At 38.0% G+C, this 27,685-nt stretch overlaps 2 protein-coding genes across 6 annotated transcripts; one reads left to right on the plus strand and one right to left on the minus strand.

The window, feature by feature from the left end:
• The first annotated feature begins 1,136 nt into the window (after positions 1-1,136).
• Positions 1,137-12,267, plus strand: LOC110367199 (myeloid cell surface antigen CD33-like). Of its 3 annotated transcripts, none has more exons than XM_036132062.1 (8): positions 1,137-1,437; positions 9,446-9,549; positions 9,639-9,884; positions 10,131-10,427; positions 10,524-10,623; positions 10,747-10,782; positions 11,647-11,671; positions 11,755-12,267. In XM_036132062.1, the coding sequence occupies exons 2-8, from the start codon at positions 9,507-9,509 to the stop codon at positions 11,776-11,778; spliced, it is 771 nt and encodes a 256-aa protein (XP_035987955.1). In that variant the 5' UTR covers positions 1,137-1,437; positions 9,446-9,506; the 3' UTR covers positions 11,779-12,267. The 3 variants fall into 3 exon arrangements, with proteins under 3 accessions (XP_035987955.1, XP_035987953.1, XP_035987950.1); XM_036132060.1 differs by having other exon boundaries at positions 1,140-1,583; positions 9,639-10,037; XM_036132057.1 differs by having other exon boundaries at positions 1,140-1,437; positions 9,639-10,037.
• A 9,017-nt stretch (positions 12,268-21,284) lies between these two features.
• Positions 21,285-26,366, minus strand: LOC118560726 (SUN domain-containing protein 2-like). Of its 3 annotated transcripts, XM_036132077.1 has the most exons (10): positions 25,880-26,365; positions 25,687-25,776; positions 25,438-25,583; positions 25,256-25,329; positions 25,033-25,168; positions 24,825-24,937; positions 24,559-24,732; positions 22,972-23,061; positions 21,917-22,058; positions 21,285-21,706 (listed from the first exon to the last, which is right to left on the minus strand). In XM_036132077.1, exons 1-9 carry the CDS (start codon positions 25,906-25,908, stop codon positions 21,945-21,947), a joined length of 966 nt encoding a protein of 321 aa, XP_035987970.1. In that variant the 5' UTR covers positions 25,909-26,365; the 3' UTR covers positions 21,285-21,706; positions 21,917-21,944. The 3 variants fall into 3 exon arrangements, with proteins under 3 accessions (XP_035987970.1, XP_035987977.1, XP_035987983.1); XM_036132084.1 differs by having other exon boundaries at positions 21,285-22,058; positions 26,125-26,366; XM_036132090.1 differs by lacking the exon at positions 22,972-23,061 and having other exon boundaries at positions 21,285-22,058; positions 25,880-26,363.
• Positions 26,367-27,685: the final 1,319 nt, after the last annotated feature.

The raw sequence follows: 27,685 nt of genomic DNA on the forward strand, positions 1-27,685 counted from the left end.
AAAACTGTGACTTAGTTTTTTTATCTACAGTAAAAGTATGAAACATTTATCCTGGTTACAGTATGTTTACATGAAAGGAATAACTTTGTCATATATATTCATTTGCTAAGGGTAAGCTTGTTCTTTTATTTTTAGTTCAATAGTTTTCGCCTGCAAAGCCATCCTCGCTGCTCTGTTACCGTAATTCCCTATTTATGCGGGAAGATAATCTTTAAAGGAGAGGTAAAGTCGGCTGGTTTGAAAGCGTATATCAAGTGTTCGCTCACTTGACCGCAGTATTTTACTGTAGTCCTTAGTTTTAAAGCCTGTTTCCTGCGAAATCTGGAAATGTCCCTGATTTTAGCGTTGTATGAATTAGAACCAGTCATTGCGCGCAACAACAACAGCTGGTAGCTGTCACTGTCAGAGAGAAGAAAAGGCAGAGGCAGACGAGCGAAACGTCGCCCCCACCTCTGTTAGCCTTGCCCCCTTCACACTTCCCAGCCCCGGATTTCATTGCAGAAATCTGGTCACCTTAATCTACTACAGCAGCTGTTACAGAGCCACTTAGCCAACAATAGGTTTATGACCCGGTCGCGATAAAAGAGATTTTCATGAGCGAACGACTTAGTTTCGCCAGCAGCAGGAGTTTACAGGTTCGCTAGACCCAGCTTTTATTTTGGTAGTCCACTTCCGCTTATTGGCAGGGGAATTTACATATTAGTTAAACATTTACCGAACTAAATATTTAGTTAGCAGCGAGCTGAAGAAATATTTGCTCTAAACCAAATATTCAGATTCAACCCAAATATTTAGTTTCCAGCATAAATATTTAATCTGCAAACTAAATATTTATTTTGCAAACTAAATATTTAATTTGGGGCTAAATATTTAATTAGCAAATTCAATATTTAGGACATTTTGAATCACGCTAATTACCCTCAATGAATACTAAAAACTATTTTTTTCAGGTGACTACTTTCAGTTTTAGATGACAGATGAAGCCCTCTACATGTTACTCATCAAAGTCCATATGGCCTATAATTTCAAACTTAAAACCCTTCAAAATCTAGTCACTTTTACAGAAGTTGCTGTCAATATTGCTGCAAAACTGCTTTTATTTTGAAAAGTAGTCTCGTGCTTTACTACCGTACTTCATAGTGTTCGCGTGACCTACAAAACCGCGTGAGGGTTGGCTGTCGTTTTTAAATGAATGCTGGCTTGACCGCAGTCATTTGCAGACAGTTTATGAAGGAGTTGTAAAATATGGACAGCCTTTCTCACTGTGACGTAATCGGCCTACAAATCCTGCCTTCTAAGGACGCAGCCTCTGAAATTGGACGCACCCTTTTGTGGTCTCTCGCACTTTTTTATCTGGAAAAGAAAGAAGGATATTTGACTTGAAACTGGTTGGAGAATAACGTTTACAGCAACACGAGAAGAGATTCAAGAACCTTGGTAATAATGTCTCAAATGGATTATTTACTGGCCAGTTCTGAAGAAAGATGTTGCTATAGGTTCTGTAGAACATCCCGTTTGCCAAATTGTGGGTACGCCGTTTCTGATCATCTCTCACCCGTTCCCCTTAATAATCCCTGGTGTCGGTGAGTCTTTTCAGTTTGTCTCGGTGGATTGTGAGTCCTCTACCTATTAAAAAAAACCAAAAAAATAATAAATAAAACCCAAACTATTATAAGTGTGACCAGATCTCAAATAACCGAAAGTGAGGATGCTTATGAGGGACAATGCAGTGACACATAACGGACGTAATACATTTTAATTTAATACAGATCACACGTTGGATTAATCCATATATGCTTTGCCTGTTATTGCACAACAATGAATTATCACATCTCACCAGTCTATAAAAAGTTTATTTGGAGGTCTAATGAAATTGTTGAACTTTAGTCCTGATAAACTAAAGACCTGTCCATGATGTACCCTTCATCCCCGCCTCTCGCCTATTTACCTCTAGAGATAAAAGCGCCACGTCAGACGACAGCTGCACTTAATGTTGAACTTCCTCTGATGCAGTCCGCTCACAGACATTTAGAGGAGGGAGACCAGGAGGAGTCAGACTTCCTCCACACGATAAAGACCCCCGCCCCTAAAAAAAAAATAAAGTTTTAGGAAGCAACTGAGCGCTGTATGGTGTGTAGGGCAGACTTAATCTGGAATACTGACGGTATGGTTGCGGATGTGTTAACAAAACCAGCAACAAAGTTCAAGTTAATGAAATTTAACTAATTTATGCTTGGTGTATGAATTTTGTATTGAAATAATGAAATAGAAATGTGAGAGCAAGTGGGGGTGTTGAGATTTATAAATATTGTGCTCTCATTTATAATTGATTAGTTTTTTTGTTTGTTTTTTGTTTAGTTTGGAATCAAGCAATCATATTGCAGAGTGTATGTCATGTGACTGAGTGTAATTAGTGACTGATTGAATGCACATGTGTCTGTTTAAATAAAATGCGCCAGTCTGTAAGAAACTGGTGAATGTGAAACAGTATCCCCTGTTGTCCGCGTAAATTACTCTGCTAACAAGCGGTAAATTAGGGTCATTTCCAAAAAAGAGGACAAGTGGCCCGGCCTCGAGACACAAATTCAGACAGGCTTTTCAGAGGTTAATGAACATGCTTTATTATGCCTCAATGGTAGAAAAACAGCTTCTGTTGTAAAACAAAATCGGCAAAAAAATTAAAATAAAATATAGCCCTCTTTTCAAATTCATAAATAAATAAAATTAATATGTTCTAAATATGACCTCTACTGTATTAGAAAATCCCGCTTCAACAAAATATTGCTTAATGCCGTTTTAATGTAATAAATAAAAAGTTCACACATGCCAACTCAAAAGAAAAGGATCTATACTTTTCATCTTTAGTTGACATCTTCATTCTGCTTTTCTTCCACATCCTCCTTGTCTGCCCATCATTGTTTTTGCTGTAGAACTGATCTTTCCCAGCAGTTTTCGGTTGCTCAACAAATGCGCATAAAAATCAGTTATCAGCACCACAGACATGTATACGTAGACGCCCCGTCGTCGGGTGACAGACGTGCCGACAGAGCGGCCGTCTTAGGTCAGACCAAGCTGCAGTCAGACAGAATACAAGTCAATTCAGGAAAATGTACTTTATGTTTTCAGACACTCTGAATCCGGTGAATTCTCACCCGATTTCCAGATAAATCAACTGAATGAAAACGTCACCCATTTAGAGGCTACATGGGACCAATTGATTGAATTAAATGATTGTCTAACTTAATAAATAATTTCGATTTTGTATTGAAAGTAAGCAAACTTCCAGAGCTCCGTCCCAGGAAGCCCGACTTTTACTCCGTTTATGGGTGCACAAATAAAAGGACACTAGGAACCAGATCCTGGGGAATATCCTTCCATAAGGAAGATTTTATGATAGATAATCCTCATCCTTTACAGTTACGGTTTTTCGGCATAAACACAAAATGTGCTAATGGGTAGCAGGGATGGAAGCAGAGAAAAGTACATTAAACACCAAAAACAAACAAAATGGTCCTAAATTACTGGATAGACAGGATTTGTGGGGGGTGGGTGGGGGGTAAAATATTATACAGTATTTTTGGTTTTGCTATGATTTTGTAATGTATTTGATTCTAAGCTCATGGCTGATAACATACTATCTAAGTATATGGGTGGGTGGGGGGTACCGGATCGTCATGGCCCATACTGATGCACTCATGCACACATTCACGGACATGGCGATAAATACACCCCCGGTGCCTCACCACCTCTGCTGTGCCCGTTTTGTTTTTATCCCCTGGGACAGGAACCCAGGTTGGACGCACATGAACGCGCTGCTCACTTGGGGTACTGGAGTTGGATGCCCTTCCCACCCGACAACCCTCCCACCTAAAATGTGTCTGCTTATGATATTGTCTATATGCTTTTTTGTGCTGAAGGTTTTTCGAGCATTTGTCTCATACTGTCTGAAAGACAGTCCGAGTAATGCACCTTTTCTATGGAGACAAATTTCTGCCAAAACGTTGCACACAAAAAAAAAGTTTTGCACACAAATATAACTTGTTTAGCACACAAAAAGATATGTTTCACACAAAAAAAATTGTTTTGCAAACTGTTCGCCAACCTTGCACTCAAAATATCATTTATAAGTTTTCCTCGAGCACAAAACGGTCTCTGCTCGCACAAAACAGCCTCTGCTCGAGTACGAAACAATCCCACTACCGCTGCGGTAAATTTGTGCCAAAAGTCACGTGATGCATTGAGTTGTTGTTGTTGTTCAGACTTCCCGACAGCAGGGGGCGCACCCGAAAGAAACTGAAACGCGCCGGTTTGGCTAAAGAAGAAAAACGTGACATCACAGCTAACAGCATTAGCACCCCACAGGTAACTTTCAAAGCTTTCCCGGTGAAAAAGTAATAGCTCACTGATAGATCATGTAAGATTTCAGTTAAAGGCACTGTTTAGTTTTATCTCTGATCTAAAAATGCTGTGTAACGGACTTTTGAAAAATAACGTATTTAAACCATGATTTAACTCTCCTTTCAGAATTCAACGTGTTTGGAGAGACGTGTGGTGCGCAGGAACAAACATATACAACAATGTGCTGCACTCAGGAGAGGACAACAGTTTGCTTGAGCTGTCAAACATGTTGGATAACTTCTGTTGTCACTATTTATTTATCCCAAGACTACAACTAAGTTTTCACACCATCAGCAGTGGCTGAGATGACCATTCACTCAGAACTGAGAGGAATCTGACACTTATGGGAGATGGGAAGCATCCAGCATGCTGTGGTAGAACCAGAAATCACAGAGGTAAGATGGATTTTTTTTGTGCGTGCTATTATACAGTTTCTCACAATGCATATATTTCAAACCAGAAATTAATTTATCTGATCATTCCAATACAACAAAACATCGAAAACATCAGAGAGGTGGCATTGAAACTGTTTTCTTTGAAATGTGTTTATTATTAAAATAATTAATGAATTTTGGAGTCTTTTTTTCAATCCTTAGCTCCATGAATTAAATTATATTCAGTAAGTTGTAGCAACAGAATCATGGCCTCTTTTTTATTCTCTATATATCTCCATCTTTCTTGCAGGGACTCTGCCTGCCTCATATTGACAGTGGACTGCTGGATGACCCACACTGTGGGGTCACTATTCCTGAAACTGGCAATGTGTTGAGCCCCGAACAACTGGTAGCACTGAGGGCAGCCATGGATGCACTGGGACATTCTGAATCACACGGTTCAGATATATATATATATATATATATATATATATATATATATATATATAAAAAAATGTTGCTACTGTCCAGTATGACCAACACTTTACGAGTTTAATCTTATTTTGGTTACCATTGTTGCAAAAGGTTTTCAAGTAATAAAATCTAGCCAGGAAAATGTAACTAAGTTAGTGTATTCACTGAATAAAAATGTAGAATTGCTAGGATTGTGATAGTAAATGTGTAAGGTACTGTATAAACCTTTTGAAAATGCTGAGGTTATTGAAAAAAAGGGGCACATGACCCCTTTTTTTTACTAAAACTGAGGATGCAAACATTGTGAGACAATTAAACAGTCCTTTATTTTCCACATTGCATAATAAACATACCCTTTGATAAACTCTTCATTTCCAATTCTTACCAATATTAATCAAAGTGAATACACCTTTATCACAAGGATTGCTTTTATTGTTGAAATTAAGACTGAAAGAACTCCATTAATTCTCCAGGTTTTTCCCAGTAAACAATCCATATATTAACAATAAAACGGGCTGTATTAAAAAAACTGGCTGATGAAATGGATGAAGCCAAAAACAGGACTATGAAAAACAATTTCTGCATGTAAGACTGTCAGGAAATTTAGAACAATCTCAAACCTGGCCTTTTTTTTCCTAACTTTTTTTTTTTTTAGCCTAAAGGGCTCCACTAAGAGCTATGAAGGACATGCTGCAACAGTTACTGATCAAAGTAGTTAATACTGGGAACTAAAACGGTTACATATTAAGTTATTTTTTAACAAGCCCAACTCCTCATGTGTTTAAAGATTCCATCAAATCCTGAATTGTTCAAGTCTTGGTAGTCTCATGATGGAAGTCGACCTGGTAGACTACCAGAGTTTATGTAGGAGCCTTCCATCCAGCCCAGAACTTTGATGGCCTTCACCTCATCAGTGGGTGCTGGAAAACAGATATGTGTTATTGTTATGTAAAGGATAATACTGTTAAAGAAAAAAATAAATCACCACTTCGATGAAAACAAACTTTTCAAGAAAATATCTGCTCATGTGGCTAATTCCAGCTGTGGTTTTTGCCATGGCCAAACCAATTTTATTAAGTGCACAACACATATTTGCAATTGGGCACAGATGACCTCATTTTTACTTTGAAGAAATTAAGGAGTTAGAAAGGTAGTGAGATATGATCTAGATCTGCTGCTATATGCTTTACTTGTAACATTCATATTTATGTTAGAAAACGCAATTTTTAATTAATTTCCTTACCAATTTTCATATAATCAATATCCACTCGTTGCAATTATTTTAAATTCATTAAGAATTCGTTTTGCACATAAGCATACATGCATTGGTTTGACAGTTTTAGGATAAATTACCAAATCCAAACACCAATTTAGATTTACACCAATAAGAACAATAGACAGTCATTTGAAAACAACACAAAAACCACATGATAATCTGTTAACAATGCATTTATCCGGGTATCCACTCAGGTACTATTTATTTGACACAGCACAGTAAAAGCAGAAGCCAACCACAGTGGCTGCATTACAAAGCAAAAGTTGTTTTAGCATGGCGTTCAACCTAAGGCAAGCTTTCATGTTATTTGCTCTAAAAAGTAACATGGTCCCTTACTGTAACATAGCAGGGCCTTTAACTGAAATCTTACATGATCTATCAATGAGCTATTACTTTTTCACCGGGAAAGCTTTGAAAGTTACCTGTGGGGTGCTAATGCTGTTAGCTGTGATATCACGTTTTTCTTCTTCAGCCAAACCGGCGCGTTTCAGTTTCTTTCGGGTGCGCCCCCTGCTGTCGGGAAGTCTGAACAACAACAACAACAACTCAATGCATCACGTGACTTTTGGCACAAATTTACCGCAGCGGTAGTGGGATTGTTTCGTACTCGAGCAGAGGCTGTTTTGTGCGAGCAGAGACCGTTTTGTGCTCGAGGAAAACTTATAAATGATATTTTGAGTGCAAGGTTGGCGAACAGTTTGCAAAACATTTTTTTTTGTGTGAAACAAATCTTTTTGTGTGCAAACAAGTTTTGTTTGTGTGCAAAACTTTTTTTTGTGTGCAACGTTTTGGCAGAAATTTGTCTCCATACTTTTCCCCCCCTCAACCATCCCAATGTATTCCTTTCTCTACTCTGCAAGAAGGTGGTGCCTGACGAGGCTGTGGCCGCAGTCTCCCGTATACCCAGGTCTGTCTTTCTCTTGATGGGCTGTACTGAAACGAAATTTCCCTCACGAGGAACAAATAAAGCAATTCAATTCAATGGAAATACAGCAAATTAAAATGAAAACATTCGACTCACATCAATATTACATGTATAATCCCTGCAAAACAGAAAATAAAACCGGCCTGGGGCTCAGTGCATTTTGCTCATTTCTGGGGGGTGCTCGCATGTACTTTACTTCTGTAGTTAGTGGGCTCTTTGAGTGTTGTGTGTACTCTTGGTTTTATAACTTAATAGTTTTAGGTTCCAGTGAAAGACTTTAGCATTAAAACCCAAGATCTGATAAGGGCAGGGCAGTCAAAAGTAGCCGGTCAACGGCGGCAAATCGCCGTCTAGCAGCTCTTGCCGCCGCCTACATTTCCCCGATTATACATCCCAAAAATCACCTTTGCATCGGTCTCCACTGAGAGCAACATTAACGAGTGATTGGGTTCCTTGTTCCAACCGAGATGCTACTTTTCCGATCAAAACACAGACCGGTGTTATGCCGAAAAGTGCATCCCTGCCGAGATATGCATCCCCTGTCGCGGGAGCGCGCCTCACTCTGTACAGCTGAATATCGACGAAGAAAACAGATTAAAATGTGACCAACGCAGTTACTTGTTCTTAAATTAATGATATCAAAATGTTTATTAAACCACTAGTGGGTAAAAAAAAACGTTTTTATTTGGCAGATTCGATTACAAAATTACGGGTGTTGTGAACAACATTAAATCCAAAGTTTTTATCCGAGGTACGGCTGATTTATTTGTTGTGGTCTTTTGTCATTCACACACAACACTAAACCGTGAGAGCAAAGCTTTGTCTTAAGCGGAAGATCAAACGTACATCTACACAGCACCGCATTCATAGACCAGTGTGATGCATTCGGAAGGGTCAGAAAGCTATGGTGCATTCAGGAGCATGGGACATTTCAAACTTACATGGAAAGAGGCATAAAACGGAATAGAACTTAACTCATACAGTAATGTATTTATCCAGAAACAGCGTGGGCTTTTTTTTTTACAATACTGAATGCTTTATAATTGTATTTCTGATATTTTTTGATTATGCACATCTGTTAGCTTTTTATTCTGAAAAATCTATAATATTACATATAATATAATATAATATTACAGCAGCAAATTATCAAAGTTTTTCAGGGGATGCATTTTGTGTTTGTCTCTAGAATCCTCGCCGATGATATATCGTGTGTGTGATGAGTGGAAGTAAAATTAAACTGAGATAAGAGATTTTGAAAGAGCGATTTGACTGAAATAAATTCAACATGTAAATTCAATTTCAAATTCCAACCCTGTATTTTTATCATAAAAATTCGACTTTGTTCGTAAAGAAATGTTACGATCGTTTTTAGAACAGAACTGTGAATAATAATAATAAGATGAATAGACCTCACCTAATCTGATCTGTTTTATGTGGTGCTAGTAATTCAAATTAAACTAATTTTATGCAAATGGAGATTACCTTACCTTGTTAAAACATGATGATAACATCATGGGAAAAAATAATGTTTTAAGAATAATAATAAAAAAACAAAGGTTGTTTTTGAAGAATTGATCATTCACATTTTTTGCCTTTTATTCAATTTGAAACATGCACTCTTGAAATAATCACCTGTCTTTAAAGCTTCCAAAATACATCACATAGACTCTATTTTTCAAAATTCTCCCCTCCGGGGCTCGGGCACCGGCATAAGTGCACCCTTCTACCTGATAGTGTGTGGCCTGCTACTGTAAAAAAGTTTGACTGCCCTGGATAATGGTTGTACTTTCCTATTCATTAATGTACCTGCGCTTTTCTGAGGCCGTACTTTGAGGCAAGTCTGGGTTTAGTGAAATCAAATTGACTTCATATTTGTCTTTAACCATATAAAAGATGAAAAAAACTTTTTTACGTTTCTTTTGGATATATCAAGGTTTTTCTTCATTCTTTGAGGTTTATTCAATATTTTGCATTTGTGTCATTGTTTTATTTATTTAGAGTCCTTCAGAATTAACTAATCAAACCCAGAGGGATTTACATCACTACCACCTTTTCAAGAATGGACCATGACAGAAAGATCATGATTTGTTGGATTTTAGCTGGTAAATTATTTTTAATTTTCTTTATCCATATTCTCTTATTTCCTACTAATCTGTAACTTTTTACATGGTTTCCAATATATCCTTTTCAGCTGTTTTCAGCCCTGTGTTTGGAGAAGAAAACTGGAAGGCCACTGTTGTAAAAACCATTGAGGCTTTGGTCGGCTCTTGTGTTGTGCTGCCCTGTACCTTCACTCATCCTGAGGGTCAACTGCCTAACTCCAGACTCAGGGGCATCTGGCATCGTAATGATGACAACAATGAGATGTTATACCATGAGGATGAAACAAAGATACAGGACAGCTTTAAGGACCGAACAAAGTTGCTGGGATACCTGGGTGATGACAACTGCACCTTAGAAATTGATGATGTTAAAGATCATGACAACGGCCCTTTCTGTTTCCGGGTTGAATTAGTGGAAAAAGACGACAACAAACCCACTCCTAAAATGTTCTCCTTTGTTGAGGAATGTGCTGAAATCAAAATGCTCCGTATGTTGTTATTTAATCAAGTCTATGTACATTTTTATTATCTCACGTTTAACCAACTTCCCCATTAACTGCTACCTGCATTTTTACTCATAGATGACCCACGTAAACCCAAATTCGGTCCACTGAAGCCAGCTGTTGAAGGAAAACCTTACACTGTCACCTGTTCCATCCGCCACACCTGCGCCTCCCATTGGCCTGAAATTACATGGAGTCGGGGAAGTAAGGATGACATCATTGAAGTCCATAAAGACATTAATGGAGGGATCTGGGAAACAGAGTCCATCCTGGCGTTCATTCCTGAGGAGAAGGATGACCACACCAACCTCACCTGTACAGCAAAATTTCACGGAGGGAAGAGCTCCTCCACTGCTTTCATGCTCAACGTGAAGCGTGAGGCAACATTTTGGTTTTCTTTTGTGTTTGTTTTGAAGAAAACACTGTTGTTTGCATTAAAAGAGGAATGAATGGTATATATTCGGTTTGTAGGCATGGAAAACTACAACCACATCATCATTTCTGTTGTTGCGGTAGCTGCCACCGCTGTGATCTTTGGACTCGTCTGTGTTTTGATGGTGAAAAAGTACAAGTAAGTAACATAGTAGCAAACTAATTTTCATTTAAGTCTACACGAAAAAACAGCACTGCAGCATACCGTGCCACATTCTCCGGCAAATGTCTAATAATTTAACACATTTTTGGTCTTTTCAAGGAAACGTATTCAAGAACTTCAAAGTCGGGATGGCAGGTAAAAAAAGACAGTTTGCTCACAGTTGCAAATATATTAATTTAAGTCTGGTTCACATGGCAAGATTTTAATATTCACGGCCGATTTTCAAAGCCTGAGAGACACCACACATAACAATAAAAAAATGTAGATATAACAGGTTTGCTCATACAGTGTGTTGTGTCAAGCCAAACAGCAAGCACAACACACCACACACAAACGGATTTCACTCATTAACATTCGGATGTCAGATGGGAAATCTAACAAAACCTCTCAGGATCAAACATGTGTTCATGGTAAATAAACATGGCCATTGCTATACAACAGAACAATAGGTGGCTCCTTTAAATTGGTTGCCAATGGCTGAAAAGCCTAAAGAAGGAAGAATAATGGCAATAATTTATAAACTAATTTAAACAGAGAAAAAACATTACAAAAAGAAGGGTCATTAGTTAAAGTGGAGACAATGCGAAATGGGGCTCTACGTTTGCTGCACTATGACAAAAGGTGCGTTTTATCTGTTTTTTGCTGGGTTTCCTTCACCTAACTTTATGATTGACTAAATGTCACATTCAACAGGCTGCATGCTCGTTTGTATTTGGGGAACATCATATATGCTAAGATACAAGACCAAGACAATCCAATATGTTGAATATCCCCAATTATAGGTTGGAGCGATCCCAATGCCCCTTCGAGCAGACCAGATCACTCTTACCACACCACACACGGCATGAATTTATTAAGAGCCATCCCGATAATCAGGGCTTGTCAGAAGGGAAAGATCGGTGGGGAAAATTGGGCTAATTATCCTGCCATGTGAACCAGGCTTTAGACTAAACCAGATTTTCTAATTGTTATTTCTGCTGCTGTTATGGGACTATAAAGCCAGCAACCCCCCAATTACAAAAAGGTATGCTTTGTATTTCATTTAATTATTCCATGGTGTGAAATTCATTCAATTGTATTAACCAGTGTCTGTGCTATTGTTCACAGGACAATGATGACAATGATGCCTAGAACACTGCAGACCTGAATGTTTATGGAAATATATAAACGCTTAAGAGTAGCTTTTCAATGTAATCATCAGAATCCTTTGTTTTAAGTAGCTGATTTAAGGAACACACTTTACACATACAGATTACAGGTTTAACAAGCTATGCTATCGTTAATACATTTGTAATGCCCTTCGCAACTGTTGATACCATTACTCATTTGATATTTGATTTATATGGCAAATATTATGTACATATACATGAAAATAAATATTTGAAAAGAAAATATAAGCTTTGGATATAAAAAAAAAGCAGATGTTTTGTTGGCACTCATATTGTGGCAATAAACCTAATACTGCTAAAATATCAACATTGGGGACCTTGTATTTCTCAATTGAAGAGCTGGTGCACCAGATACAGAGGTCATCAGTCTCTTGAGCAGCTGTGCCAGATTTTACTCCTGACCCTGGACCATGTATGGCATCATTTTTTAAATAAATATTTGCATTTAAAATTTGTGGAAGAACTGTTTCAGATTAACCCACCGCAGGATGGGGCTGTACAATTTTGCCAAAAATTTAAATATATTTCAACCATAATTGCGACTGCGATTTAATTTAGACTTTTCTCTGCATTAACCACAAGCAACAAAAATGTCCTGTAGATAAAGATGTTTGTAAACAAGAACTATTAAAAACAAGAAATTTAACAGTTTTTTATTAATCACAATATTGTTATTCAATTCAATAAAATGTTATTTATATAGCGCCAATTCATGACATCTTAAGGCACCTTCCAAAAAAAAAAAAAAATTCAATCAGATTATACAGATTGATCAAAAATGTTCTTATCTAAGTAAGACCAGCAGATTGCATCAAGTCTTGACAAGCAGCATTCATTCCTCCTATAAGAGCATAGAGCCACAGGGACAGTCATCTGCATTGCCCATGACAGCAATCCCTCATACTGTACAAGCATGAAGCGGCAGTGGAGAGGAAAAGTCCCCTTTAACGGCAAGAAAAAACCTCCAGCAGAAGCAGGCTAAGTGTGAACGGTCATCTGTCTCGATCGACTGGTGATTGGAGAAGACAGAGCAGAGACACAATAAGAGAGACAAAAAAAGCACAGAAGCACACATTGATCCAGGAATCGATTCTACGTTATATGGTAATGATTCAATGATATTCAAGAAAATAGCTTGTTGAGTTGGACATCAATCCTTGTTGAACATGTAGTGCAAAGTACAATCAATAAACAAGTCTATGTATTAAACAGTTTGACCGTTACTTAATGCTATGGTGAGTGGAGGCAAACCCACTTTAAACATATTACCAATACCTAAAGGACCTGTCTTATCCATTAATTGCTCCATAGCCAACAATTACTGCTTCTGTGATTTGGATTTTTTTTTTTTTTTAAATTGTGGTTTATTGCAAATGCGATTAATTGTCCAGCTCTGCTGCAGTGCTTACAAAAGTCCCCCAAGGCTTTTAACCTTTAATTTAAACCCTGTTTTATGTGATGGAAATGCACAAAATAGTGTGAGTTGAATCTATACTGAAAGTGTACCTACTCCAAGAAAAAGAAATTGGCAAGCACAGAAAAAAAAGTTCTGATTTATTAAACTATGAGATCACACACCCAGGCTCCATCGAATACCCTTATTGACTAAGGACCCTTTAGCCAAAGCGGAAGTGCATCACTGGTCACCATGATAAGTGCTATCTGAATAGTGCAGTCAGTAAGGAAGGAGGTAGGAAAAGGAGCCTGTAAGCTTCTTCTTATGACTAGTTCTGTCTAAGAATCCCGTGTCGTCACATAAAGATGTTGTAGTTAAAGGCTGTCCGAATACGGAACAGGAGTCCAAAGCTCCTTTCCCTCCCTTTACTGTTTACCCTGTTAAAGCTTATCGAACAGGAGCTAGAATCAGGAGCTCCAAGCTATTATAAAGGGTATTTGGCTGAAGTCCAGCATGCGGTTTTCTTTTAAGGATCACAGTTAATTTTTTCATGGTCACATGGCAACCATGGAGAAAAAAACTGTGAAAAAAAACATACAGAGATGAATTTATTAAATGTGTAAATAAGAGGTAAAAGAATAAAAAGTAAACTTAATTACTGTTTTAAATGCTGAATTGACACCCTGACACAGTATTGAATGTTAAAACTCCTCTGAGACTTTGCGTTCAGATCGACAATCTGAGAATGAGCCGAGGAGGAATGATGCTGTGATGATAAAGAACCGTCCTCGAAAAAGTCCCCTGCAAAAATCAGTTTAGGAGGCTGGCAGGAGGATCAGCTGAGTACTGCATGGGTTTGAGCGGCACCCTCACACATTGAGCATGCAACCTCTGTGCTCTGGTGGCTGGTCATTGTCAACAATGAAACACAGCTTTTTCAATAATATTACTGATTAAGTGAGAGACGAGGCTGCCATACATTGGCGCCACTGGGATCTCTGACCACTGCCAGCAGACAATGCGGGTGAATTGTCTTGCCCAAGGGCACAACGACTGAGCAGGGGATCAAATCGGCAACAAGCCAATTGTAGGACAAAAGCCCTAGTTACACTCAGCCAACAGTGGCACGTTGGCTGAGTGTAACTAACGCTCCATGTGTTCTTCACGGCAACCCCAATGCAACACCTCTTCCTTCTGGATCTCAGTGAGGGTCAATTAAAGGGGAAGTCCGGTCAACAAGGAAAAATCAGGGTATCATTAGCTATAACTAAAACTAATACGTTTGTGGTTATTTAATGAACTTATCTTTAATCAATAAGAAAATAAAAACATAAATTGTCGTCTGAATCACTGTGTATAGGGGCTGACATTACTGCCCATATTTGGGCAGTAAGGGGCGTTTGACATCACATCCTGGGGCGTGGAAAAGCGGAAGCGGCGACAGCATTTCTCTCCGCTTTCCATGCAAAGTCAATAGGAGCCGTTCTACACAGCTGCGATCATCAATAATTTTTTCGGATTTCCAGAGGACTTCACCGCTGACATTCCCAAGAGCTATTGCTGAAGCAACAATGCCCACGTGCATGGCCATCAGATGTTCCAACACAACTGGTAAAAGTGGAAAAAAACATTGCTTATTTCAACTTCCCGATTCATGAGCCACCGGGCTCGTTGCTGGATTGCCAACTTGAAGAGAGAGGATTTGCCATCTAACTTCTGGCCAGAGAGAAAACACATCATATGCAGTGACCATTTTGAAGAAGAATGTTTTGAACATGACATGAGAACGAGGATTTTCGGTAAGTTATTTTTTATTTTAGAATTTTTTATTTAGAATTTGCGGGGATGGTCACCGAGCAGAGGGGCGGAGGGATACCACATGTGATGTGGTATCCCTCCGCCCCAGCATGTGCTGGAACGCTTTTATATTTTAATATTTATACAATAATGATCACCTGCCCTATTTACTAGAGGACAAATATATAACTTAAGTCACTTCAGCGCGATCTCTCCTCCGCTGTGTGTGTGGTTGTGTGCTCCGCTGCAGCGCCGGCAAAGCTGTGCTGCGCGGAGCGCGCGCACACACACACACACACACACACACACGCGCGTGTATACATATATACTGTAGGACCCGACTGAGTTTGCACTGGAAATGGGTACGGTGGATTCCGTTAAAAGTCCAGTTTCTGTCAAGAAACTCTTCTAAAAAAAATCCATATCGCTATCAGATGATGATAGCTCCACGGAGCTCCCATCACTGTCACTTAGTACTTCATCACTCTCTGCTTCGTACAGAGCACCAGTCGTCACCATGTTGGAAAATAGTGCGCCGTGACAAATAGAGCGTTGAAACTTGCTCAACTGCGGGTCCGCCGAGTGACGTCAAAAAATGGAAGGTGACAGTACTATTCTTGACCAAGATGGATTCCTCCACATAAACATGATTAAATGAAAATTATTCATAATTAAAAAAACGTATAATTTTTTGCACAGTATTTAGTAGTTTTATATTTAAAGTACTTTCAGCAGTTTGAATTCTGATTTTGACCGGACTTCTCCTTTAAAGGTTTCTACAAGAGGCCCTCTTCCTCTTGCCCGGACAGAAGGACGAAAACAAAAGGAGATTTAGGAAGACGTGTAGTAAAAATTAATAAAGATATCAAAAGCTGGTGATGGACTGTGGCAGTACAGTGCTGTGTTGTGGGGTGTGGGCAGGCAGGGCAGATGAAACAGCTTCTAGAATAAAACGTGAACAAAAAAGATATCTTCAGTGCTCGTGCAACAGCGAATGTGAGCATATTTAGGGACAACGAGGGGAAGCTATGAACAGAGCACAGAGCTAGCATCAGGGGCTAACTAGTCTCTAGCTTTTCCAGAACCCAGCTTACGATTAGCTTTTGTCCACACAGACATTAGCTCACTGGCAGTGATGACCAGTAACATAACCAATCATTTTTAGAGTAAAATAAACACCTTCGTTCAGGAATGCCACACCGCAGTGGCCAAGTCGAGGGCTCTCTCTCTTGCACAGCTCATCAGTCAGTTGGAGATAAACCCACAAGTGAGAGCCTTAAAGGGCTTTGCCCTTGCTAGTGGGTTTATTCCTTGTCACGCAGCTGAGCTCCTCCTAGAGCTGCCAGGCATCATTCAGAGGGCTGCGAGCCGTAAAGGTCTGGCCATGCAGCTAAACAATGTTTTTTGTTTTCTAATTGGTGGAAGGGAACATACCATGTAGCAGAAGTGTTAAACTGTTAAACCAACTGTTATAGTTGGTTGAGTGAAAACAGATAAAGGAACTATGAAACACATTGTGTACAGACTGAAGACCCTTTGTAGAGAACTTTGACTGAGGTTCAGACTGGCTTAAGAACTTCACTGACTGTCAATGATGGAGATGAAACCTTATCAGACTGAACAGACCCCAACAGCAGGGATGGAGGTCTTAGACCGGCCTTGAGGCCGTTTATTTCCCGGTCTCGGTCTCGGCCTCGGATTGTGATGCCTCGGCCTTGGGCATGGGCTCATACTGTTGGACCTCCCTTTGATCATGTTGTGGAAAATTTAATTGATTTATGTAACTCTGATCACATCTTGTCTAGATGCACCTGCATAACTTTCCCGTGTGAAAGAAGCTCGCATGCTTACAGATTTATTATTCAACTTTGTTTAACCAAGGACACAGAAAGGAGTTGTGTTAGATAAGAACTGGATCGTAATAGTATGTGTGCTTATATTTTCTGAGATGAAGTCTACTCCCACTTCCTATGTGAACCAAAACTGTATAAAGGTTTAGTGTCCACTTTTTCTTTTGCTCTGTTTCCTGATTACGTTGGGACAAAGACATTCAAACGCTCTATGTCTTTGAATAAAATCGCAAAGACAAAGATGCATCTTTATCTTAATTAATAAGTAGCATGCTTGCTTTCTTAATCATGATTAATTAATGTCCACTACTATCAGCACCACAAATGCGCATCACAAGAAAAAAAGCAAACAATCTGAATAGACATGTCTCTCCAGATTCATAGTGACCCTGACCTGTTCCCCACTGTGCCTAAGCGAGAATCAAGATCGCACGCAAAACCAACGTTTAATGCTCCATTAGTTAGACTAATTTACATTTACGGGTGCATTGATTACATTGCAGTCAACTGGATCCTCTCCTCATGTGCTCCCGATGCATGGGATACAAATACTGTCAGAGATAACTTTGGCACAACACCTGGACGCAGTCAGAGCTGCCTCTCAGCTCTCCAACTGAGAAAGTCGGATTTATCTCACCAGTCTGACAAGGATTACTTTTTGCTTTTCACGTAAGTTATTTATTGATGTGTACATTTTTATAGCTGAGAGGCGCTGGCAGCACTCAACTTTGGGGTTATTTTTTTCTGAGCCTTGTGGATTCAACTTCTGTGTAAAATAAATAACCCATGAGGATGACTCTGACTCCCCAGGGACCGGCAAAGGTAGTCATTGCAAGAAATCATTTACTTAATGCAGGGAAAACTCCTCCCTTACCCTCATTACAAATGTTGCATCAGTTTACAAATATCATTATTAGTTTATTATGATGATTATTTAATACCCGGAAATAGTTTCAGTTGAAGAATGGATATTTTTTATTTCTGCATTTTGTGCTTTAATTTTTTGTTAGGGTGTTTTCCATAGAAAATTATTGTGTCCTAAAATATAAGTCTAATTTTGAGGATTCAACCTTGCTTTTGGGCCTAGCCTTAGAGGACCCGGTTTTGGTTTTGGTCTGTGTCTCGGAAGAACTTATCTTGAATACATCACTGCCTGGCAGAAATACAGCACTCTGCATCATAAGCAGAAAAATATGAAAAAGTGGTTCAAAAGTGTGAATAAGAAGTATATAACAAGAAATAATGAAGGCGTCAATATATGAATGATGTTTTAATGTTTTATATCTGGGCTATTTGAGTGTGACTTGTGGGCATGTGATAAGAGACCAAGTTGCATGTTTGGTTTCTATGAGTTGCCTTCTGAGGTTTATTGTTGTGTTAAAACTACAAATGAACTCTGCTGTGTATCCACACCTCTGTCTTTGCATTTATGTTTTCTCTTTCTGATCTACCCAAGTTAAAGGTATGCATTAGAATGCTTATGAGTTGAAACTAGTATTTGGGCTTTGCATTCTCATAGGTAAAGATACAAAATTCCTTAATTCTTGGCTGTCCTGCAGTTTCTTTTACACAGATGATTATCCCATGACCCGAAAGACATCTATTGTGGGGTAATTGTCTACCAATGTGCTCAAAGTTCTTTGCACCATTTTAAAGATCAAATCACAGTTTTGAATTGTAAGCAGACTCCTCCCATGAAGGCATTGGCGGGACACGCTTGTTGCTTAAACTGCCCAGTATTGAAAGTGACTACATAGCCACACAATGAGGAACACAACATACCTCTTATATGTGTTTGGAGTGCAAGAATATGCTGACAGTATAGTGGTAGTTTTTCCTTCTTACATATGCTTGAATATCTTACCTCAAATACCTGTAATGCACTTGATAAGTAAAGCTGCCCCAGTGTTCCTTCCAGTTTCACTGTTACTGACTACAGAACATCTGAAAACACTATTGAGGGACAACCTTTGATCACCAATTTTATAATCCTTGACATGTCAACATTAGTTTTAGCAATTTTTAATTTCTCTTTCAATACTATAAATAACAGCATTCAAAATATTTTTTTTTTTCTGTATTCTTGCCATGAGTGGCTGTTAATTATTTACATTAGAAGCATTAGTGACATGACACGATGTGCATAAACGAGGAGTTGCTACAATTGTGGTGAGTAATGTTATTCTTGAACAACAGGAATTAAAAAGCTTGAATTACCCTCGTGTTAAGTTTTGAAACCAGAGGACCCGCGTTACAGACCTGTGTTCTAAAACAAAGGTGATGGAGTTTTTATTTTCATCAATACTGTCCTCTGCTTTTCACAGACTGAGTCGCGAGGGCAAAAGATCCAAAAGGGAAATCCAAACATCCTTCCCCTCACAGACACGTTCTGATTTATTAAGGGTAACAAAAAGGCGTTCAAAGAATGGTATGATTAGAAAACAGTGTATTCTGTTCTGAAATACAGTTATAATTTAGTTAGGGATCACAGAGGAATTATTAGGGATCAGACTTTGTGAAGTGTCTTCAGATGACGTGTTGTGAATTGGCACTGAATAAATAAAATTGTATTAAATATAAATACAGCTATTCTATATCAATAACATCACCAGTTCTGCCTTTTTTTTTTACACAATATTAATCACATTCATACCTCCCTTTCCCCTTACTCTGCATCAATTATTGTCCATAGTCTTGACACTTTCTGCATTGATTACTGTAATTCTCTTCTCCTCAGCCTTCCTCAAAAATCCCTCCATAAGCTACATTTGGTTCAGAATTCAGCTGCTCACATTATTTCCAAAACCCCCTCATTTCATCACATCACCCAATCCTAAAGTAGCTCCACTGGCTACCTGTTTAATTCATAATTCACTTCTAAATTCTTCTGTACCCATTCAAAGCTATCTACAACCTCGCTCCCCCCTACCTTCCGAATCTCCCACTCATCTCTGCTCCTTTCTGCACCCTTAGAGCCTCCTCTTCCTTTCAATTCAGTGTTCCTCCTTCCTGCCACAGTACCATGGGGAGCAGAGCTTTCTCACTTCTGTTCCCAAACTCTGGAATTATCTCCCTCCAGACATCTGCAAAACCAGCAGCCTCTACCAGTTCAAGTCTAAACTCGAAACCCATTTGTTCAAAAGCACACAATCTCTGTGATGACGGTTCTCTGAAACTTTGTTGTTTTATCTTTATTGTTTTTATGCTGCTTGTTCTGTGCAGTGTCCTTGAGTGCTCTGAAAGGTGCTTTTAAATACAATTTATTATTATTATTATTATTATTATTATTGTTGTTGTTGTTGTTGTTGTTGTTGTTAATATAAATGTGTTCACTCCAAATAATAAGCTTAAATGCCAAAGACTGCTCCTAAAAGTGGTAAATGGTTTTATAATTACAGAAGGAAAACTACAGAAACAGATTATAGAGTTGTGTCTGTCTCCATGAACCACCTGATCCTTTTGGTTGTCCATGGCCCCGCTCTACATAAGTCGCTAACTCAGTTTGCTGGATTTGATTCTTGACAATTTGGCATGATCTTGGATTGTTTGGTTCTTCGACACTCATCCTGGACTTGCTGTCATAGCAACATGTGCTTAAGTTTAAGCCTGCTCGCTTTTAATGTTTGGTAAAAGACAAGACAAATATGCTTAGTTCCTGTCGTTTTATTTAAACAATTCTTTATAAAGAAAAGCCAGCAAGTCATATTTTACCTACAATAACAGATAGTTATGTAAAGTCAGCAATATTACTACTGTCAAACGGTGTATTAGAACTTCCTCTGAAGGCCCTTTTGAAGCAACTCAATCTCTGGTTCAATTTTTCTCTTTTTCAAGTTGTGGAGTTCAATTTCTCCCCTTAATTTGTGTTTTTTCAGGTCAAAATACTAAATTTTATGTTGAAGATGCCATTTATATAGGGAACGGATGGCACCCTGTGTCATTTTGTGAAAGAAAAAGAAAGGGTCAAAACATTCCTCACGCAACAAAAGTAAAAACAACCTTTTTTTCAGCCTTTTTCTTGGTAGCTGTTATAAACAGACAAACACATCATTTAACAGTGGCTTTTAAAAAGAGGAAAAAGGCTTTTTAAAATACAGAATAATAATTAAAGGCTTCCATTTTCTTTTTTTTCTTTTTTTTCTTTTCTTTTTCATTTTGTAGAATATTCTTGTATTTCACTTTTACTTGTCCCCTTGTTCTTGGGGGTCCCGTGGAGGCTCTGACATAAAAGAGCAAAGTAAATATGAAATTATTAAAATGCAAAAATTCATTCTGTAGAAAGTGATAGAAACATCTACCATGGACAGTATTTATGCATTTTATTTGTCTGCTACTTATTGCCAGCCCTCTCTCCTGGCTTTAGCAGACTTTGAGGTGTTCCCTGTTGTTTTAATGAATGACTCAAATTTGGCATAACCTTCCATTAAAAGCTCGTGTTCTGCTTGGGAGAAAAACTGTGGGCGTTCTTTGGCCATGCTGAACAGCCAATAGCAGCGCTGCTGATCATTGTTTCTACTATCGATACATTTCCCCTTATAAACCGACGCATGAACCCACAATTATCTCAGATATCTCAATCCAGCCATACTAATCATAAACAACAGGTGTGTTCGAAGAATCCAATTAGCCGGATCATGATTAGCACGATGATATTATCTTGGATGTCTCATTTGATCTCAGATCGATCGTACGAAGAACGAGCCTCTTGTCATGGTTTCAGAAAACTTTTTGATCCACATGCAGAAATCAATCAAAACACAGAATATTGCACAGTTGGAAAATTTATTTGGAAACACACTTCTGAATAATGTGTAAAGGGAACTTGAGGAAGGATTGCTTCCCGGTGTCTGGAGAAGGAGGAAGAGTAGTTAGTTGGAGTAATGGTGTGAAGAGAGATGGATATTGTACAATGTAATTTGGAACAACAGCAAAAACAAAACATTTCCAAGATTTTCAGAACCACCATTTTTGCATGACTGATTTAAACTTCTTTTTTTTTCTTTTACTTTTCTCAGTCTGATTCACAGTCACATACTGTTACCTCTGTTCATACTTACTCTGTTTAACCTCTATTTGTCCTTCTGTTCAATGTGCTAATTTCCCATGCACCCGAAAGCCATAGAGACATGTGTAATCAGGATGGCCCCAGTTGCTGTTCACCTGTAAGGTTATGAAGCTGAAGGAACCAACTTTATGATCCTGTGGGCCCAGACAGATAAAAATGAGGTGTGTGACATTGATACATGATAAGCAGAAAAGTGGACAAAAACAAAATAGATCTGTCGTAAATTATGGAAGCAAATTGCAGCTGCACTTGTTTTAAGTATAACTATATATTGTTATCATCATATAACTATGAAATATATAAAACTATAAATCTATAACTTGATATTACTAGGAGGGCTTCATTGTTATTTTCGCAAAAGGATATTTTTAATTCATTGTAAGACAACAAAAGATGGTACCTTGTGATTACAAGAGTTTTTGCCTGGGGAATTTTTTTTTTTTTTTTTGGTTTGAACTCCTTCAGTGATGATTGTAAAATTACGCTGCAGTTCTTTCTTTATTCCTATGTTTTGGACTAAATAACCATTGTCTGAACTTTTTCTGGGCTTTCTGTGAAATATGCTCTTTCTGATGTGGAATTATAGTATCCGTTGTAAACTACACAAATTGTGCTACATTACTTGAAAAATATTCTCTTCTTGTTGTCTAAAAACTTCACTAAAACACTACAAAGACTACAGAATTATGAAATAAAAGAACAAACTTAGACACTTGTGTTCACATTTTAAATTAATACAGGGTCAGCATAAAATGGTCTGGCATTTTGATATTCTTTTCATTCAACACCAACAATAAATGTTAAAAGAAAAGATGCAAGAGATATTAAGTGGATTTGACGACAAAAAGCACATTTTAAATCACAATTTTCCTGTGAGTTCAACATGAAGCTTTTTTCCTCATGCAAATATCTTGGTATCACAAGATAACCCCCTCTGTTTTCTTGTGATGATAAAACAATTCTCTCTTTATTTAAGTAAAGGGACGGTCCATCTGTTCTTCTGTAAAAAATGACCTTAGCTTTCTAAAATTAGTGTGATATATTTACAGGGAGTTTGAAAGTCTGTAGTCGGTCTCCATCCTCATCATAAAGAAAAGTTCCCAAGAGACTCTCCTCATCTTCTAAATGCGTTCTTCCCTTTGAGATTAAAAAATAAAATAGAAATCCATCTGAATATCTTGTTATCTCTTTATCTGTGAAACTTAGTGTTGCACAGATCATAACTGCTCTCACACTTTATCATCCACTTTGTTGGTGTCTCCAAAAGCAAGTATTATAAAGACCTAAATACAAAGAAATTAGGCATATTTCATGTATTCATGTATTAGGCATATTCTGTGAAATAAGTCATGCAACGTCTATAATACGTGTTTCACATTTGATGTTTCCCCTTTTTGTACAGTACAAGTACAAAAATCATCAGTCATATTTAGTGAATTAGAATAAGCTACCATTGAAAAGTTCCTTTGTGTCAGTAACTTAGTTCACTTAGTAAAACACATTAGATTTCCTGTGTTGGCCACTCTTTGGAACCTTTACTCTGAAGGTCCCTTTGGGCATCTGGGGTTTTGGTTCTCCTGGTGTCTGCCTCAGAGCTCTGGGGGGCAGGTCTTTGGCCCTTCACAACCACTATTGAGCATTTTTTTTCATGGAAAAACCTTACATACACAAGCATACTCTCACAAACACCTACAGGTGCTTGGATCCAGGTACCTGCAGATTCACTTCTACGTATACAGGAAACCCCAATTATTATCTTCAGCTGTCACTTTATACATGTCGTATTAATTAATACGGTATATTCTTCAGTGATGGTATCAAGGGGTTACTTGATTGTATCTGTAATACTTTATTGGCTGGTTGTGCTGTTCTTTTTACATCTCTCTTTGCAGGTGAAGAAGCAGACTAAGGAATTTATCATTATCTCCCTTTTCTCTCCTCTTTCTATTTCACCTTTTCTCCTTTTTTCTCTTCTACCTTCTTGTTTCAGTGTCCATTTAACATGAAGTATTCCCTATATAATGCATGGATTATAATAAATCTTCTTGCATGTGTAAATCAAGCGGAGCCCTATGGCGAAAGCGGTAAGGCTGCGCTTGTAAAACAAAAGAAAAAAAAAAGACTTGCACTTAATTACACAGTTTTTCGCTTACAGCCAATAAAAACGCAACATTCTGGATTTGTATATTATATCAGACAAATAAAAACATGTTTAATGCAGGCAGGTGAGCTTAGTGAAAAATATATTCAATCAATTAATTTCAATCAGTGCATTTAATCTGAAAAACAAGCCTCTTTGAAACACATATTATATTCTAGTGAATGACTGTATATTGGGATGAAGGGTCCCGCTGTGTCAGGACACAGTACATTCTTACTGTATCACTGTTGTGTTTTATCATTATCTGTTTTTTCCATACCCAAGGATCTAAAGATTGAAATATCACACTTCTTACACAGCCTATGAGTGAGATAATATTTGTCCATGCAGATAAATATTAGTCTGCATAGTTTAGAATGACATTACATGTATAGGGTCAAAGATACAATATTTTAGTAGCATCTTTTGCTCCAGAGCAATTGTTTGGTATATATGTTTTCTTAGATTTGTGACGCCCCTGATGCATAACTTACATAGACAGAAAACTCTTTTGGAGCGCTGGAAATGGTGCCAGTTGGGGATGACATTTTGGAAATGTGACCCAGGGTGACATGGCTAATGGAGACTTTGTAGGATATGGCGATTGCTAAACGTCCTTGGGAACCTGCAAAGGCCCAGCATTGTCCTGGAACAAAGTGGGATTTTCCCTGAAGAGAAAAAAAAGGAATAAAACAAAGTATATGTTGTATTTTATCAAAATGAAATACCACGACTTTCATGTTTTGGGTGTCGTTCATACCTGAATAACGATTTTTGGTCCCACAGTTGGTCGTTGTATTCCTAATCCAAACAAACTACATCCTTCTCTCTTCTGATATGTTTTTGAGGTCATGTGGTGTAAAATCATTGCTCCTGCACTCAAAAACAAAAATATTTTGAGTCAGGAAATCTCAAAACTAAAATCTGGTTTATAATCCTATTGCGGATTTATGACGCTAATTGCTCACCTAGAGATTCAAGAGCATAGTTGGTCAACAGATCTGCTGGTGGTAAAAGGTATTCAAGCTCTTTCTTTATTCTCAGCAGCTCTGCAAGCTGGTTGACTATGAGCTTTTCCTGATTCTTACACTCTGGGGTTAAGACCTGCGTACAACATTACAGTTAACAGCTTGCTCTCACGTTTGTTCAGAAAATATAAATTAGTGTTTAGTTTAAGAATAGAAAGCGTACCATATCCGTGGTAGTTAATGAGACAAATGTCTCTAAAGATTGTGAGGGCAAATCAGAATATAGGTAGGCGCATCCTAATAGATCAGGAGGAATCAGCAGAAGATGACAGAGTCAGTTACATTCAAACTACAGACTGTCTAAAACACATTTAAACATCCTGTTTGTAGAAGGAGAGCATTTACCATAAATCAGAGAGAGAACAATGATGATCCAACCAAATCGTGTGAATGTGTTTCTTGGCTGATTTTCATTGCTACTGCTGTCAAAGGTGTCTTCTGCAGGAACCTTTGATTCTTTTGTGTATACTGGGCGCCGATATCTGTGCCTCCTTGTGGACCAAGGGGAAACAAATACAAATGGACAACACTTACATTGATCAGCAAATAATTGTGTTAAACATCATTTTGGAAATGTTTGATGATTTAATTTACCTGACTTTGGTCTCTCTATATGAAACAGTGGGTACTCCATCAGAGTTGTAGTACCCGTTCAATTGAAGACGGAGGCTTCTTCTCAGCATACTTGTGAAGTAAAACAAAGACATGGGAAGGAATCAGTCAATACTTTGTGTCAGTGACTCGGACACAAAGCATTTTAAACATATAACACAGCTGTACAATAAACCTTTTTCCACCACATTTTTGTAAATCCATGGTTGTAATAAATCTTACTCTTGTAGTAATGTTTATTAGATGCTTTTTAGACGGTAAATTATATAATTTCAAATATGGAAACCCTAAACTGTCTTTAAAATAAAAAATAAAAAATGATTATATTTTCCATATATAAAACTACTCATTGTTTTATTTTACATTATCTTGTGCACATTTAAATTTGTTTACTTCAAAAGCTTTCAAATAAATACTTACTTTGACCATTGTTCATGGAGCTTAGGTGAATAAAATTAATCTTGCTTCAGTTTTTCAAAGTCTGTCTCTGTCTTTGAGCTCAACAGATAAAGTGTGAGAATTCTCAGAGTTCTTCCTTTGATGACAGAAGTTCCAAAAGACTTGATGTCATGTTACCATGGGTGCCATCAGAATGTTTTTTTTAAGATCATTGTACATTATGTAAGGGATAATGCCCTTTGAATTGTCCATTATCAGAAATTGATGGATGATGTAGAGGCGTAAACTGTCCTTAACTTTGCATTGGACGGTTGCTTCTGCAAAGTCCATTAATTTCTGATAATGGATACCTAAAACGGCATTATCCCTCTTATACAACAATTACAAAGAAAATCAATATGAATTAATATCAATAGTATCAATATTATTAATGTCTTTTTTCACTGTTAAAATTGTATGCATTTCGGGCGTGCTTCGGTGGCGCAGTGTTTAGCACGCATGACCCATGTACGGAGGCCTTAGTCCTCTACGCGGCCGACCCAGCTTCGACTCTGACCTGTGGTTCTTTGCTGCATGTCTCTCCCACTCTCTCGTATCCCCTTTCCTCTCACCCCACTGTACGAAAAACAAGCCAGTAGTGTCATAAAAACCTAAAAAAATAAAATTGTATGTTTTTCACAATAAGCCGCTGAGAGAACTATTCAATATCTCCCGTTGTGACACATAACCAAGGTAATCAGCCTCAGTCGACTTGCCATTACCAGCTAACGTTAGATATCAGCCCCGAATATCTGGTTACCCAAAAATATTTAATTGATTGCATCATTATTTGTACAGGAATATATGATATAATTTTGAGTGATTTAGAATCAAACAATATGCACAACTTCAGTCCTCATCAAAATCAACCTTACTACTGACTAAGTTGGTCCAGTTATTCCAAGAGAAGTTCAATATATATCTGGTTTTGGTTAGATTATGTTAAATAGTCTGCAAGATCTGGCACAAATAAGTTACTTCTGTTACAATAGCTCAGTCAAAGTTCAGACCTAAATCAAATAGAGAGAGCTTGTGTCAAAATTGTTTTTAAAAGATGCTCTCCATTCAGACTCAGTTGTACTATTTTGCGAAGCTGGTAGATCCACTGTGGGGCAGTTGGTAGCACCGTTTTCTTGCAGCTTGAAGGTCTTGTATTCACAGTACGTCTGCAGGTAGCCTGCAGGCTCCACCTGTTCATGGGTGGGTTCCCTCCGCATACTCCAGCTACTTCCCACGGTCCGTAAACATGACTGTTAGGAAATTGGGCTGTCCAACTCCATGTTGATCTGTCATATAAAATCCCAACTGCATAGGGTTGTAACTTCACAAAATGCCCAGGAAGTATGAATATTTTTGCAAGACATATATTCATTGACTTTTGAGATGTTTATAAGGTGGCTTTTAAAATTTTTACCATACAACCTCATCCAAAATCACAAGAGGATTACACTCATGCTTGAGTAAATGTTAACTTTTTACTTTTAAGTTCTGCAATACTGTACCAGTTTATTTGCTTTGATGCACTTGCAGATTCATGCAGCCT

Source organism: Fundulus heteroclitus, chromosome 3, assembly GCF_011125445.2.
Source record: "Fundulus heteroclitus isolate FHET01 chromosome 3, MU-UCD_Fhet_4.1, whole genome shotgun sequence".
NCBI classification, from domain to species: Eukaryota; Metazoa; Chordata; class Actinopteri; order Cyprinodontiformes; family Fundulidae; genus Fundulus; species Fundulus heteroclitus.

Bases quoted from the DNA above. Each gene is read 5' to 3' on its own strand.
- LOC110367199 (XM_036132060.1), top strand. From the start codon at position 9,507: ATGGACCATGACAGAAAGATCATGATTTGTTGGATTTTAGCTG. The intron at 10,783-11,646 runs GTAAAAAAAGAC...GGGACTATAAAG, and splicing joins CTTCAAAGTCGGGATGGCAG to CCAGCAACCCCCCAATTACA. The intron at 11,672-11,754 runs GTATGCTTTGTA...TATTGTTCACAG, and splicing joins AACCCCCCAATTACAAAAAG to GACAATGATGACAATGATGC.
- LOC118560726 (XM_036132077.1), bottom strand. From the start codon at position 25,908: ATGGATTTACAAAAATGTGGTGGAAAAAG. The intron at 25,584-25,686 runs GTAAATTAAATC...TTGGTCCACAAG, and splicing joins TATAGAGAGACCAAAGTCAG to GAGGCACAGATATCGGCGCC. The intron at 24,938-25,032 runs GTGAGCAATTAG...TTTTGAGTGCAG, and splicing joins CTATGCTCTTGAATCTCTAG to GAGCAATGATTTTACACCAC.